This window comes from Scyliorhinus canicula, chromosome 18 (assembly GCF_902713615.1).
Source record: "Scyliorhinus canicula chromosome 18, sScyCan1.1, whole genome shotgun sequence".
In the NCBI taxonomy this organism is placed as follows: Eukaryota; Metazoa; Chordata; class Chondrichthyes; order Carcharhiniformes; family Scyliorhinidae; genus Scyliorhinus; species Scyliorhinus canicula.
The window spans coordinates 69,321,971-69,338,259 of record NC_052163.1 but is presented as its reverse complement, the minus strand read 5'-3'; the positions used below and the strand labels follow the sequence as shown (position 1 = coordinate 69,338,259).

The window sequence follows — 16,289 nt, the reverse complement described above, 5'->3', positions numbered from 1 at the left end:
CTTCATTGCTAGATGGATGGAGTTTAAGACTAGGGAGGTTATGCTGCAATTGTATAAGGTGTTAGTGAGGCCACACCTGGAGTATTGTGTTCAATTTTGGTTTCCTTACCTGAGAAAGGACGTACTGGCGCTGGAGGGTGTGCAGAGGAGATTCACTAGGTTAATCCCAGAGTTGAAGGGGTTGGATTATGAGGAGAGGTTGATTAGACTGGGATTGTACTCGTTGGAATTTAGAAGGATGAGGGGGGATCTTATAGAAACATTTAAAATTATGAGGGGAATAGATAGGATAGATGCGGGCAGGTTGTTTCCACTGGCAGGTGACAGCAGAACTAGGGGGCATAGCCTCAAAATAAGGGGAAGTAGATTTAGGACTGAGTTTAGGAGGAACTTCTTTTCCCAAAGGGTTGTGAATCTACGAAAATTCCTTGCCCAGTGAAGCAGTTGAGGCTCCTTCATTAAATGTTTTTAAGATAAAGATGGATAGATTTTTGAAGAATAAAGGGATTAAGGATTATGGTGTTCGGGCCGGATAGTGGAGCTAAGTCACAAAACATCAGCCATGATCTCATTGAATGGCAGAGCAGGTTCGAGGGGCCATATGGCCTACTCCTGCTCCTAATTCTTATGTTCTATATCTTAAGTCCATCTACCAATGTCACCCTTAATCCCCTTGCCTAACAAAAATCTCTCTCAGTTTTGAAATTTCCAATTGACCTTCGGCCTCACAACATTTTTGGGGGACAGAGTTCCAGATTCAACTGTTCTTTGTGTGTCGAAGAGCTTCCTGACATCATCCATGATTGGCCAAGCTCTTATTTTAATTTTATGCTCCTTTGTTCTGGAATTACTGTCATCAGAGAAAACAGTTCCTTTCTATCGATCATATAAAATTCTTTCATCACCTTAAACACCTCAATTAGGTCACTAGTAGCTCTTCTGCACTTGGGAGAAGTTTAGCGTATGCAACCCACCCCCATTATTTTACCTTCATAGAATCAGAGACTTGCACTCTCTCCAGAACTGAATGGACGGTTATCATCCTGAATACCAGTGGCCAAGAGCTCCCTAATTGGTCTGTCCACTTCACATGGCGAGGGTCACTGCCCCCATTTATGTTGAGAAATTCAATTGGTGCCACCCTGTAGGAAGTCCATCGACTGACTAATGGACTGCAGGAGCTGGGATGGTAGAGGGTTACGGGGGGAGCTGGGATGGTAGAGGGTTACGGGGGGAGCTGAGCAAACCAGGGGCTTTCAGCTAACACGCAGAATGGCAATGAAAATGCTCAGCCTCAGCCCAGGCTGTTCCTTTCTGTTCCCTCTGCCGAAAGCCTGCGGTGTCAGTTAGAGGGCACTAATTCACACTAGGCCACTGGGTTCCCATGGGACTATGGCTGTATCCCGAGCATCCATTTGTTCCATGGAGCGGCATTCCTGCAAATGTGGAGGGGATTGCCCCTGGCCTTCAGCTCTACGTAGACCCCATGCAGTGTTCATTCAGCCCCCTGTGTAATGGCTTAAGGAGCAGCTTCAAAGAGGAGACAGAAATGGAGAAATTTAATGAGAAAATTCCAGAGTTTAGGGCACAACTGCCAATGGTAGAATATAACAATCCAGGATGTAAAAGAGGCCAGAATGGAGGAATCTGGGATCTCGGAGGTCTGCAGGGCTGAAAGTGGGCACAGTAAAAGTCTTACAACACCAGGTTAAAGTCCAACTGGTTTGTTTCAAATCACTAACTGTCGGAGCGCTGCTCCTTCCTCATTCAGTGCTCCAAAAGCTAATGGTTTGAAACAAACCTGTTGAACCTTAACCTGGTGTTGTAAAACTTCTTACTGTGCGAAGCCCAGTCCAACGCCAGCATCAGGGCTGAAAGTGGTTATAGATTTACAAATGCCAGGATAGGTTAGTGGACCAGGAGCCCACATAGGTCAGCAATCATAGGGGCTTATGTCTCATCAATTCCATTGCATGGGATATCTCAAAATCACAGAGAATGTTCCGACATCCCACATACATCACTGATTTGAAGAGAAGTACATTTCAAACTGGCATAATCTTGTTTTGTGTTGTAGATGTCACATCACGTGGTACGAATATGGAACGGGACAGGTTCACAAAAAGAATGCAACTAGCATGGATATGAGATTCAATGTGGAATGGCTTAAGACAATGGTGTGGGAGTCATGTTACTGGCTTGAAACGTTACTCTATTTTTTTCTCAACAGATGCTGCTAGTTTTTCCAGCATTTTCTGTTTTTGTTTAAGATATCTAGTATCCACAGCATTTTGCTTTTATTATTATGATATTGGTGCATATTGGGTATGGTCTGGGATGGACATGTATATGCACAGAATGCATATGAGTATTGGATGTGTATGGGATGGATACTGTATGGGGATAGATAGGTATAGGTATGGAAAACTGGGAATGGGATAGATACGGGGTGGGGTGGGTAGGGATATGGGATATATACAGGATGGGGATGGGGTGGGTAGGGGATGGGTATGGGGTCGAAATGGGATAGGGTGGAATGGGTAGGGGTATCGGATAGATACAAGATGGGTATGGGATGGGGTGGGTAGGGGTATGGGAGATACTGGTTGGGTATGAAATGGAGGGGGTAGTGGTATGAGATTGGGTGGGTAGAGGTATGGGATGGGGTGGGTAAGAGTGGGAGATATTGGTTGGGCATGGGATGGGGTGGTAGTGGCATGGTATGGGGTGAGTAGGGGTATCAGATGGGAAGGTAGGGGTATGAGATGAGGTGGGTAAGGGTGTGGGAGATACGAGCTGGGTATAGGATGGCGTAGGTAAGAGTATGGGAGATTTGAGTTGGGTATAGGATAGGGTGCGTAGTGGTATGGCATGGGGTGGGTAGGGGTATGGGATAGATATGAGTTGGGGATGGAGTCATGGGGGTAGTGGTATGGGATAGGTACAGGATGGGGATGGGATGGGTCGGGGTATGGGATGGCTATGAGATGGGGTGGGCTGGGGTATAGGATGTGGTGGGTAGGGTTAGGGAGATACGAGTTGGGTGTACGATGGAGTGGGTACTGGTATGACATGGGGTAGGTAGGGTATGGGATGGGTTGGGATATGGGAGATACAAGTTGGGTATACGATGGGGTGGGTAAGTGTATCAGAGGTACAAGTTGGTTATAGGATCGGGTGGGTAGCAGTATGACATGGGGTGGGTAGCAGTATGGCAAGGGGTAGGTAGCGGTATGACATGGGGTGGGTAGCGGTATGAGAAGAAGAGAGGAGAACCAGGATGAGTAAAATATCAGCCATGATTGAATGGCAGAGCACACTCGTTTCGGCTGAGTGGCCTAATTCTCCTTCTATGTCTTATGGACATGGGGTGGGCAGCGGTATGGCAAGGGGTAGGTAGCGGTATGACATGGGGTGGGTAGCAGTATGGCAAGGGGTAGGTAGCGGTATGACATGGGGTGGGTAGCGGTATGGCAAGGGGTAGGTAGCGGTATGACATGGGGTGGGTAGCGGTATGAGAAGAAGAGAGGAGAACCAGGATGAGTAAAATATCAGCCATGATTGAATGGCAGAGCACACTCGTTTCGGCTGAGTGGCCTAATTCTCCTTCTATGTCTTATGGACATGAATGGGCAGCGGTATGACACAGGGTGGGTAGGGGTATGGGAGATATGGGCTGGGTACACTGCACACCAAACTGTGAATGCCTATTTGCAAATAGTGCAAGTTTTTCCACCCATTCAGAGCCAACCAGTGAAGCTGATTGCTGCTTCGAACTCTGAATCCTCCAATCACATCAGTCCCTTATTCAAACCCACAACAGCTGGACTTTTCCCTCTGAGATTCGATATACTCGTGGATTTGGAATTTCAGTTCGTTGGGTTGATTGACAGACCTGTGTTTCAGCTCCCTGCAATGAGAGGAAGTTAGTTACCCAATGCGTTTATTGCCCCATTACATACATGCCACCCCACCATCCAAGAATTTCCCTCAGTATCTGGGGTGCAGTTTCCATTGGCCCTTCCCAACCCATCGACCCATTTGTCTATTCTGAGTCCAGACAATGTGAAAAGAGCAAATCCTCTGATGGAGCGGAGCCATGCATCGCAACAGAGCCAGAACCTGCTCTTACCTGAAAACCTTTTAGCAATGCCCACTGAATGTAGGAAGGAGTAGGAATGGAATGGGAACTTGAACATAACTTAAAGATAACCTTTTTCTCACAGCTTGTAATTGACATTAGAAATTTAAAGGTGGTGAAGTGTTTATGGGACATTGACATCTTCAATTCAAATCTCATTGAATTCAATCCACCTGATAACATATGGACTCACCAAGAAATGACCACAGAAGAAATCTGATGGGTCATCCTTTATAGAAGTGGACTCATTACCCCTCGTCCACACGCTCTGAATGCTGTCAAGGTTTGAGTACCAATCAAAAATTAAATCAAATCAAAACGTACTTAGCCACAGCCAGGAAAGCCAGCTCCACGTTGATGCCAGTTTTGGCACTGGTCTCTATGAAAGGAACTCCATATTCCTGTGGATCAGATACAGGCATATTATTAGAGAAGGGTCAGGCACAGACATGTTACTAACATCTGACATGCTTGTATGTGTTCTGGACACTAGAAACGCCACAGCTTACAAGGCTATGGACCAAGCGCTGGAAATGGGATTAGAATAGGTAAGTATTTGATGGTCGGCACAGACATGATGGGCCAAAGGGCCTCTTTTTATGCTGTAAACCTCTAAAACTCTATGACTCCTGTGTAGATATCACAGTAGATCACACATTAGTGTCACTGTTTCCTGTTTGTGAAAGGACAGAATATCTGAGAATAGAGGGGTTCATTTTACAACTGCACCAAGCATGGTGGGTACAGCATGGCACACTAGGAAGCTCCTGAAGGTAGATCATGTTTGTGGGTTTGAAATGTGAATCCAGAGATCAATGTACCTGATAATTAACAAACACGTATTTATATAGTGCCTTTCACAACCTTCAGCCACCTACAAGCTGGTTTAGCAGGGGACGGTTTAGCACAGTGGGCTAAATAGCTGACTTGTATTGCAGAACAAGGCAGCAGCGCGGATTCAATTCCCGTACTGGCCTCCCCGAACAGGCGACAAAATGTGGTGACTAGGAGCTTTTCACAGTAACTGAATTGAAGCCTACTTGTGACACTGAGCGATTATTATTATTATTATTATTAAGCTCTTCACAGCCAGTGAAATAATTTTGAAGTGCAGTCACTGTTGTGATATGAGATACATAGCAGCCAATTTCCACACAGCAGGATCCCCACACATCAATGTGATGCGGACCAGATAATATCTTATTGCTGCTGCTTGAGGCATAGATATTGGTGAGGACACTGGGACAATTCACTCACTCTTCCTCATTTAGGGCCATCCATATCCTTCTACATCCCAAGAGGTCTGATGGGAGCTTCAGTTTAACATCATCCCTGAGAGATGGCTTTTCTGACAGTGTAGTACTCTTTCATTCTGCACTTGATTGTCAGCCTTGATTTTGTTGCTCAAGAGTGGAACTTTAACCCATGAACCTCTTACTCAGATGAAAGAGTGCCACACATATGGCTGACACATGTCAATATAATATTGTCAAAATAAGTTACTTAGTTAGAACTGCACGTCAGCTTACCCTGGCCAGTTTCTCGCCTTCTTCTCTCTTGATGGCTCTCTCACTGGTTATGTCGGCCTGTAACAGCAATGGATATTGAGGATTTCAACACAATATATATTTGGGATATAATTGATGAGTCAGGCTGGCAAGCTCAAGAGCTATCTGATGGTCAAGTGAATGATGGGCCATACCAGGCCACAGCTAACATGAAAACAGTGACGAAGATGGAAAATCAGAAATACTTTGGGAAATGGATTTCTAAATATTATTTTCATATGATATTGAATCTACCCTCTCCATAGAGAATCATATTATTCCCAGCAGAGAGATGGTCACTGAATAGATTGAGGTACAGGAACTATGAATGTAGATGGAGGTACCGCCATTCTCAATGAGATATTGAGGTACAGACATTCTGAGTGAGATAATATAATCATGTAATTTTTTTAATAAACATTTTATTGAGGTATTTATGGTTTTATAACAACAACAGAAGAAACAATGTGCATACAAATATAAACATATTGCAAAGGCCGTCTTCCTCCCTCACAGGTCCCACCTTTTCCAACACCCTACTCTAAACTAAACAACCCCCCCCCCCCCCCCCCCCCCCCCAACCTGCTGACGGTTAATTTTCCCCAAAGAAGTTGATGAACGGCTGCCACCTCCGGACGAACCGAAACACTTCCGATGACCACCCTCCCTGCATCACCAATCATCCACCCTGGAACCCCCTCTGTGATTCCTACCTGCTTCACTATGGAGTGTGGACCCTAGGTTGGCAGTAACCGCAGGTTTGGTCCATGGGATGGAGGATCATGACAACCCACTCTGCGATGAGTTCTGGTGCTCTGCATCGTTCGACAGCATCTGACTCCTGCCCACGGTAGCACGTTTCACCATATGCTTGGGTGATCCCTGCATGCGTGCTGACCATTCATCGCACGGTCACATCAAACCCTAGGGGAGGTGGGGAGGGTTAAGGGGGTGGGGGAGGGGGATGGGCGGGGTATTGGGCGATTTGCGTGTCGGATTTCAGGTCCGGCCCTGCCCATCTCCATCGTCCACTCATTTCCCCCTGCGATTCCCACAACTGCCCCTAGCGCCCCCTCCCTCACAGCCTTATGAAAGAGTACTGAGGCAGTTTGGAACTTTTGCGCTGAGGTGATTATTTTGAATGTAACAGATGAACATCTCTACAACAGTTTGTGCCTTTTGTGAGGGCAACGAAGAATCCAGCACGAGTTTTAAGGATACAAAGAAATAACATTTATTTACAATAACATATGTATACAACAGCAGCAGCAACTTCTCTTGCTGCTCACTCCTCTCTAGCTCTGGCTGGTTCCAAACTGGCCAGCTCTATTTATGCAGGGAGCCTGCTAATGATTTCTCCGCCCACCTCACTGGGGAAGCTCATACTCCCATAGGATTGTGGGATTGTCATTAGTCCCAAACCAATGGTAAGCAGGCAGGTTAGAACATCCCTCCCCCAAGGTCCAAGGAATCCACTGAAGACCCTGGCGAAGGAGGGCGTTGAACTCGTTTTGCCGCAGGCTGGACACCATTTGCACGAGGCGCTGGATCGGGCGGCATGTAACGAGACGGAGAACGGCGCTTCCGTGATGAACGGCGTAACGGTTGTACATCCACAGCTCGTGGGCCCGAGGATTCCCCCTCGGAGGTGTCTTGTGTCTCCATCTCGGAGTCGGAGTCTGCTACCTCCGTCATCTCAGCGTCTCTATCTCCACGACTTGCGCAGACTTTGAGTGAGGCACCAGAGGAAGATTGTAAGGAATACTTTCCATTGTGTCTGGTCTCTGTGGTTGTAGAAATGAGCTCTGGCGGCGGGGAATCTTTGGAAGGGATAATCTTCTGGACCGAACATGGTCTACATTTTGCGCTGGAGACAAGCCTGGGCTTGCACCTGGTAAGAGATAGGGCCCGTTTGGCGAAAGATTACGCCAGGAACCCACTGGGTACCACCAGCAAAATTCTGAACGAACACTGGGTCACCGGGCGCAAACTGCCGCATCGACCGATGCCGAGAAAAACCATGTCCCTGCCGTTCTTGTGTGCGGCGTACTTTTGCGCCAATGTCCAGGAAAACCATGCTAAGGAGGGTGCGAAGTCTCCGGCCCATTAGAAGTTCTGTGGGAGCTACCCCAGTCACCGCATGGGGGTGGTCCTATATGAAAACAAAAAACGAGCCAGTCTCGTGTCCATCGACCCGGAAGACTGCTTCTTTAGGCCTCATTTGAATGTCTGCACTGCGCGCTCCGCCAACCCATTTGAAGGCGGGTGGTAAGGGGCAGTGCGGATATGGCGTATGCCATTCATCTTCATGAACCTCGCAAACTCTTCACTTGTGAACGGAGTGCCATTGTCCATGATTTAGGGGCTGATTTAGCTCACCAGGCTAAATCGCCGGCTTTTAAAGCAGACCAAGCAGGCCAGCAGCACGGTTCGATTCCCGTTTCAGCCTCCCCGGACAGGTGCCGGAATGTGGCGACTAGGAGCTTTTCACAGTAACTTCATTGAAGCCCACTCGTGACAATAAGCGATTTTCATTTTCATGACCAGCACCTCAGGGAGGCCATGCGTATCGAAAGACAAGCGCATCTTCTCGATTGTTGCGCAGGACGTTGTGCCTCGAGCCATTTAGACTGGGCATCGATTAATAGAAGGAATATGGATCCTTGAAAAAGGTCGGTGAAATCGGCATGCAAGCGCGCCGAAGTGAAATAGCGGCTGGCGTAAGCTTCTGATGCTCCTGTCAAATGGAGCAGTTTTGGGCGACCTTCTCAATGTCGGTGTCGAGGCCTGGCCACCTGACATGACTCCGGGCCAACATTTTCATTTTGGTCACACCTGGATGCCCATAGTGCAAGTTTCTCAGTATCAGTTCCTGTCCTTTTTCCGGGACAATCACATGCATAACCCACAAGAGGATGCTGTCTTCCACGCTGAATTCTGACAGCTTGGAGGAAAATGCCCGCAACTCGCCTGGGAGCTGTCTATCCTGCCCACTATACTGGACTATGTGCTGAACCTTTGACAGGACTGGCTCCGTCTGGGTCCACTCACAGATCTGTGATGCCGTGATAGGCAAGGTGTCCATAAAATTTAGGGTTGCAACCACCTCACCAGTCGTGGGGATTGACATGGGGCCGGTCGATTAAGGCAATCGGCTTAGTGCGTTGGCATTCCCTATCTGGGTTCCTGGTTTGTGTTCCAGAGAATACTCGTATGCAGCGAGCAACAAAGCCCAGCGCTGGATCCGTGTGGAAGCAATGGGCGGTATTGGCTTATCCTCTCTGAAAAGTCCCAGCAGAGGCGTATGATCAGTCACGATAGTGAAGTGGCGGCCATATACGTACTGGTGGAAACGTTTCACCGCAAAGACCACTGCCAGGCCCTCCTTCTCGATCTGCGCGTACTTTTTTTCCGCTACAGTCAATGTGCGGGAGGTGAAAGCTATCGGCCGCTCGGCTCCATTCTCCATCTTGTGGGACAGGACGGCCCCAATACCATACGGGGATGTATCACATGTGACGAGCAAAGGCTTTCCAGGATCATAGTGGGTTAGTAATCCAGATGACGACAATTGTTGTTTTACCCGCCGGAAAGCGGCTTCTTGCGGCTGACCCCAAACCCAGGTGTGATTCTTCTTTAGCAGAAGGTGCAACGGGGCCAGCATAGTTGCCAGATTGGGGAGGAACTTCCCGTAATAGTTTACTAGGCCGAGAAACGAACGAAGATGCGAAGTGTCAGATTGGGGCCGGGGCCTGTTGAATCGTGCGCACCTTCTCTGCGAAGGGGTGCAAACCTTCGCGGTCCACCCGATAACCCAGGTAGCCTACTTCCTTTGCCTGAAAGACGTACTTTGTGCGACATAAACGGACTCCAGCCTCCGAAAAGCGTCTAAGGACAGCCTCCAAATTTTACAAATGTTCCTGCTCCGACGTCCCTGTGATCAAAACGTTATCTAAGTAGACAGCAACACGCGGTAAACCTCTCAAAATGCCCTCCATAAGGTGTTGAAAAATAGCGCAGGCAGAGGATACTCCAAAGGGCAAACGTGTATATTCATACAGGCCCCGGTGTGTATTAATCGTTACATATGGTCGGGAGGCAGGGTCCAGCTCCAACTGTAGGTAGGCGTGACTTGTATCTAATTTTGTGAACGGGAGTCCGCCTGCAAGCTTCGCGTAGAGATCCTCTATGCGAGGCATTGGGTATCGGTCGAGTCGGGAAGCTGTATTCACTGTAAGTTTATCGTCGCCACACAAGCGAACTGTGGCATCTGGCTTCATTACAGGTACAATTGGTGCTGCCCAGTCAGCAAAACGGACGGGCCTGATAATACCCAAAGTCTGCACACGAGTGAGCTCCCCTTCTACCTTCTCGAGCAAGGCGTAAGGCACCGGGCGCGCCCAGAAATAGCACGGCGTGGCTCCTGGTTCGACTTGGATACGGGCTACGGCCCCTTTTAATTTCCCCAAACCGGGCTGGAATGCATCTGGGTATCATCCTCGCACCCCAGTCAACCCTCCAGAAACTGTTTGGACGATGTGCTGCCACTGCAGTCCCGACCCAACAGGTTGGGCCCATGGCCGCGCACCACGATAAGTGGGAAACGCACCTCCTGGCGTTCATAAACAACAGGGGTCATCATAGTTCCTGCAATGTCCAATGGTTCCCCCGTATAGGTGGCCAACCTGGCCTGTGTGTCGGTTAATGTAAGGGTCTGTATACCCTGCTTGATGCGTTCGAAAGTCCTCTGGGCGATCACGGAGACCGCTGCGCCAGTGTACAACTCCATCTTAAGTGTGTGACCATTGACCTGTACTGTCACTTTAATGGGGGCCACACGGGGAGCTGCCACACAATGCAGCTTCAGGCAGTCGTCCTCCGTCTCCACATCCTTGGGAGTAGGTTCATCCAAATGGAAGGTACGGCCCCTGGGCTGGCCCCAGTTTCAGTCGGAACGACGGCCCTTCTAGCGCCCCCAGGACCGGCGTCCGCGAAGGGGTCGGGCCTACAAGTCTTACACGGACATGGCTCCTCATCCATTGGTTCTGGAGAAGGCTCCCTTCAGGGGGGAATGTCAGACGGCCACTGGCGTTGATCCGGATGTCGCCTCGCCCAAGGTACCGCAGGGGTGCAGGGGGATGCTTTTGGACGGAACGGGTTGCGCCCCAAGGCATGCACCGCCATTCCCTGTAGCTCCTGCACTCCCCGTTCTGCGCTGTCTCGGGACAATACTATTTGAGTGGCCCGTTGAAAAGTCAATGTTGGCTCGGCTAACAACTTTCTCCGGGTGGCCGCATTGCTAATACCGCAAACCAAACGGTCGCGTAACATTTCTGACAAGGTCTCACCAGTCACAGTACTCCGCAATCCTGCGTAGCCTGGATAGAAAGTCGACAAGGGATTCTCCTGGGGTCCACTCAGCGGTATTAAACCGGTAACGTTGGACTATCGGGGATGGGGTTGGGTTAAAATGTTGCCCCACTAAGTTCACAAGTACATTAAACGTTTTGGTGTCCGGCGCAGCTGGGTACGTAAGGCTCCTAAACACCCCAAACGTATGCGGGCCGCAGGCGGTGAGCAATCTGACCACCTGCCGCTCATTTTCGGTGATGCTGTTTGCCCGGAAATAGTAATGCATCCATTGTGCGTACTGGTTCCAGCTTTCCAGCGCAGCATCAAAAACATCCAAACGTCCATACAGAGGCATGGTGTAATAGAAAACAACTTCCAACCTGTACCAACAAAAATCCAGGGAGGTGGCTTCAGCAGTGTAGACAGCTACTCACTTTAACCCTCGTCGCCAGTTTTGTGAGGGCCACGAAGAATTCAGCGCGAGTTTTAAGGATACAAAGAAATAACATTTATTTACAATAACATATATATACAACAGCAGCAGCAATTTCCCTTGCTGCTCACTCTTCTCTAGCTCTGGCTGGTTCCCTACTGGCCAGCTCTATTTATGCAGGGAGTCTGCAAATGATTTCTCCGCCCCCCTCATTGGGGAAGCTCATACTCCCATAGGATTGTGGGATTGCCATTTGTCCCCAGCCAGTGGTAAGCAGGCAGGTTATAACAGTGCCCTCACCCCAAATGCTATCCTGTGTCATGCACCCATGCCAACTTAGCTGGTGACTACCAGCCTTACCAGCCCTAACGCTACATCTAGGTGGATCCCCAGGTGGTACATTAGGAGTGGAGACAGCCTCCTGTGATTCCTGCCCTGTGACCTGGACCCCATTTGGCTGCCGACCACTGGAGCAACCGTGCCTGGATGAGCCCGGCAATTGCTTGGATGTCCCACGTGGCCTGGTGCCACCCTGTTCTGCCCGCTGCCCATTGGATGTGACAGGGTCATGAGGGGGACAGTCCGAGCCGCTATGGTGTTCCAATACCTCCACTGCGGGAGTCACCGGCGCAGGCCCCATCACCTCCTCCTCCCTCAGGGTGCCCGATGGCCCCCAGGCTACTCCATGGGATGGAGGTCCGACCGGAGCAAACTCCTGGGCCTCCCCTGCCAGTCCTGGAGGCCCGCTAGTGTCTCAACCAGGGTCTCCATGTCACAGCCATGGAGTGCAGGGACTGGGCCACCTCCCTCTGGGGCTGTGCCACATCAGCTGGGGGGTGGGGGGGAGCGAGGTGGGAGAGGGGGCCGGCCAGGAGGGAGCGCAGGCCGGCTGGGGTGTTCATGCCATCGGTTCGGCCCCCTGGAGGTGTTTAGAGCGTCCTAAGCATGCCGGCCCTGTCACACACTTTGTGTGGCCTCCTGCACCTGCACGGGCCTGGTCATGACATTGGCATTGTTGGAGAAGGGCTCCGCATTGATCTCTGGCCTCCGGATAGTCGTAATCAGCCACGACCACAGCGGATAACCCCGGTCACCCAGGAGCTAACCCCTCAGCCGGTGATGCACGTCAAAGGTGGGGAACCGTCGAATGTGCCTGGATGAAAGCGTCGTGCCCCCTGCCCGGGTATCGGGCGCAGACGTACATGATGTGCATCTCATGGTCACACTACAGCTGCACGTTCATTCAGTGGAACCCTTTTCGGTTTGTGAAGACCAACCCGTCAAGCGCTGGTGCTCGTAGGGGGACATACATCCCGTCGATCACCACCTGGACCCGGGGCATCCTGGTGATGGTAGCGAACCCCACTGCCCGGGCATCCTGGTGGGCTAGGTTCACATTGAATTTGATGTATTGTGCTAACCGGGCATACACGGCCTCCTGTGCACTGAGGTGATTGAGATTTAGGATGACAGACACCTTGATAGCCACTGGGAGAGGATGTCTTTCCCCATACCCCATGGTGGAGTCATCGACGATACACCTGGTCCAGCAAGCCCTCGAATTACAGGTGCTGCCAGTACACACAAGGCCTGATGCAGCGCCTCCATTCCACCTCATCCTTGGCCTGTTGGATGGCTGACTCTCCATCCTCACCGGCAGGTTCCTGTTCCACTGGGGCAGGCTCTGCCGCTGTGGGGTCCTTTCCGAGCAGCACCTGCTCGTAAAGCTTCAGTGTATGCGCTAGGGCTGCGATGGCTAGGATCAAGGCCGCCATTCCTGGTTGGATTCCAAAGTCCATTGTCTGAAAGGGGATGAAAGGCAGACCTGTTAGCATGGTGCGTACCCCTGTGCCCAACCAGGTTCAATGGGCTACACAGTCGCCCTGGCCTGCATTGCAACCCCCTACCCCATATGTCCCTCTCCTCCCCTCTCCATTCCCACCCCCACGCCATTCCCTTGCACTCTGCCCTCCGTACCGCACCCCTGACCCCATCGGTGCCGGCGCAGCAGGGGCCTCTGGCCCCGGTACCTGTCCCCTGCCGGCAGTGGGAACGATGGCTGGACCCTGTCCGGCGCCTGGGTGGGGGGGCAGTGTGGTGCTTATGAAGATGGTTGCCTTGCAGGCCACGGCAATGGCGGTCCGTGCCTGGACACCCCAGTCCCGGGGGGGGGGGGGGGGGGGGGTTCGCCCCCACCCCACAGCGTGGTCGCCCCCCTGGCCCTGGCAGACTCCCCCCCTCCCCACAGGCAGCCCTGCCAGTGGCAGGACCAGCAGTCCACAATCGCACCTCTGGGAACATACCCCTTCCCTTTCCCTTGGCAGCCACGATGCCTGTTCCCCGATTTCTAAAACCAAATGTGAACCTCGCCTTCGGTATTTCCTTCTGGCAGAGGCAGAGCATCACAGAGGACCTGGAGAATACCAGGTCCGGCCTGTTAATGGCATGCCAACTGGATGTGTGGAGTAGCCGGCACTGGTTGAGGTTGGTATTCTGGAGCCTGGTATTCCATCAGGTGCCCGGCTCACAGACGATTCTCTACACTATCCTGTTTCGAGATTCTGACATCGCTGGACGGTGAATTCCGCCCTGAGGTACTGACATTCTGAATGAGAGATTGAGGTGCAGATTTTCTCAATGAGAGACTGAGGGACTAAGACAGAAACCAGAGATTTCAAATGGACATACAAGTTGGAAGTTGTGTATAAACATTGAAGTTTCGAGAGCTTGAGATGAGCAGAGATTCAGATGTGAAAGCAGTGTTAGAATTCTTCACAGGACAGTGCTCAGATTTGGATGCCAAATTCCAGACGATGTAAATGTCGTTTTGCACTGATAGTAAATAGGTAATTTGCCCCTTCCATTGAAGTAACACCGTAAAACATTCCCCTTCATTCTCCTGTCTACCAGTTATTTACAATCCAGGTTGATCTTCTCTCACTGTTCCTGGTTGAAGATATTCAGTTCCCTATGTGCTCACCAGACATCCTCATCCAAACCACCATTCATGCTGCAGCAACAGTGAGTATATCAGACCATGGAATATATTACAGCTATTTCTCTATTTCCAATGTAAGTCCTGAAATGTCAATCAGGAATCCTCATGGAATTTCTGTCCTTCTGCAAATGGCACTGAGATCAATTGTAGCACCCATACTACTCACTGCTCCTAAAGGCCCATTCATGTCAAATTTGGGTTTTGTGAAATCTTTGTGTACCTTTCCTTTGGAAATGATGAAACAAAGTTGATATTCTGGATATTTTAGTAAAATTATGTCATGCAACATAAAATGAAATGATGACTGAGTACGAACCTTGTTACCGAGCAACATGATGACTACATCCTGTTGTGCATATTCATGTACCTCTGTCAACCAGGCCTGAGAGAGAACGTAACAGATAAAATGTTAATAAAATTTTTTTATTGAATACATTTTTTATCCTTAGGAAATGTAAGTTGAAAAGTGGCACAGGTCTCATTGGCCGATTAAGAGGTGATCAACTCCAATTTACCAACCACCAGTGTTGTGACCGGCCGTGGATATTTCAGAATACCAGCTCCCCCGGGGACAAGGGGGTGGGGAACCTTTAACAATGTCTGGCTTAGTATAAATAGAGTAGGCGTCAACAGTAGGGAGTAATTATAAAATATAGTGGGCGTGATAGTGAGAAGATCAACCTGGATTGTAAATAACTGGTAGACAGGAGAATGAAGGGAAACGTTACATGGTGTAACTTCAGTGGAAGCGGCAAATTACCTATTTACTGTCAGTCCATAAAGATACTCGCACGTTGATTCACGCGACGCAGCCCCGACGCCGGTCCGTCAATTCTCCGGTGACTGGAGAATCGGCGGCAATGGCGCTGGTGGAGCCCTCCCCCCCCCCCACCGGCGATTCTCCACGCGGGATGGGCCGAGTGGCTGCCGAGATAGGCCGAGTCCTGCTGGTGGCGTTCACATGTGGTCTTACCCAGCGGGACCGCGGCGTCCACCCTGTGGGGGGCAGCCTGGTGGGGGGGAGGGGGTTCCGACCCTGTGGGGGGGCCTCCACTGTGGCTTGGCCCACGGTTGGGGCCAACCGATCGGCGGGCTGGCTTCTCCTGGTAGGGGCCTCTTTTACTCCGTGCCGGGCCCCTGTAGCTCTACACCACGTTGCATTGGGGCCGGGGCGGAGAAGGAAACTAGTGCGCATGCGCGAGTTCGCGCCGACCGCAGCGCTCATGCGCAGACCCACAGCGCCCGTTTCACGCTGCGTGTGTTGCTCCAGTGCCGTGCTGGCCCACTGTAGGGCTCAGGACAGCTGCTCCTGGGGACCTGTTGATGCCGTCGTAAAACGCGACGGCGTTTACAATGGCATCAACACTTAGCCTCAGGACTCAGGATCAGAGAACCCCGCCCAGTATGTTTTTGGCTCAACCAACTCAGTGTGGACTCTTTGTGACCTTTACTAAAACCAGTAACAATCACCTTCACAACTGCAAACTGCCAGCAACAAACAGGACTGTAATTGCCGGGGTTAGATACAAAGTGAAGCTATATCCATATAATCTATAGAATTCCTACAGTGCAGGAGGCCATTTGGCCCATTGAGTCTTCACCAGCCATCTGAAAGTGCACCCTACCTAGACCCTCTCCCCCACCCTATCCCTGTAACCCCAGCTAACCTGCACATATCTTCGGACACAAAGGGACAATTTAGCATGGCCAATCCACCTAACCTGCACATCTTTAGACTGTGGGAAGAAACCAGAGCACCCGGAGGAAACCCACAAAGACATGCGGAGAACGTGCAAACTCCACATCGACAGTCACCCA

At 50.5% G+C, this 16,289-nt stretch overlaps 1 protein-coding gene across 4 annotated transcripts in view; it reads right to left on the bottom strand.

Moving 5' to 3' along the window:
- Positions 1-1,537: 1,537 nt before the first annotated feature.
- The window catches only part of LOC119953246 (ras-related protein Rab-37-like), a 506,036-nt gene continuing 491,284 nt past the window's right edge, over positions 1,538-16,289 (bottom strand). For 3 of the 4 annotated variants that reach the window (XM_038777293.1, XM_038777289.1, XM_038777290.1), the window contains 4 exons: positions 14,788-14,853; positions 5,671-5,727; positions 4,466-4,542; positions 1,538-3,910 (listed from right to left, as the gene is read on the bottom strand). In XM_038777293.1, coding sequence (XP_038633221.1) covers positions 3,805-3,910; positions 4,466-4,542; positions 5,671-5,727; positions 14,788-14,853 — 306 coding nt within the window. In that variant the 3' untranslated portion in view covers positions 1,538-3,804. The remainder of the gene's footprint in view (positions 3,911-4,465; positions 4,543-5,670; positions 5,728-14,787; positions 14,854-16,289) is intronic. The other variant, XM_038777292.1, reaches the window with a different exon arrangement.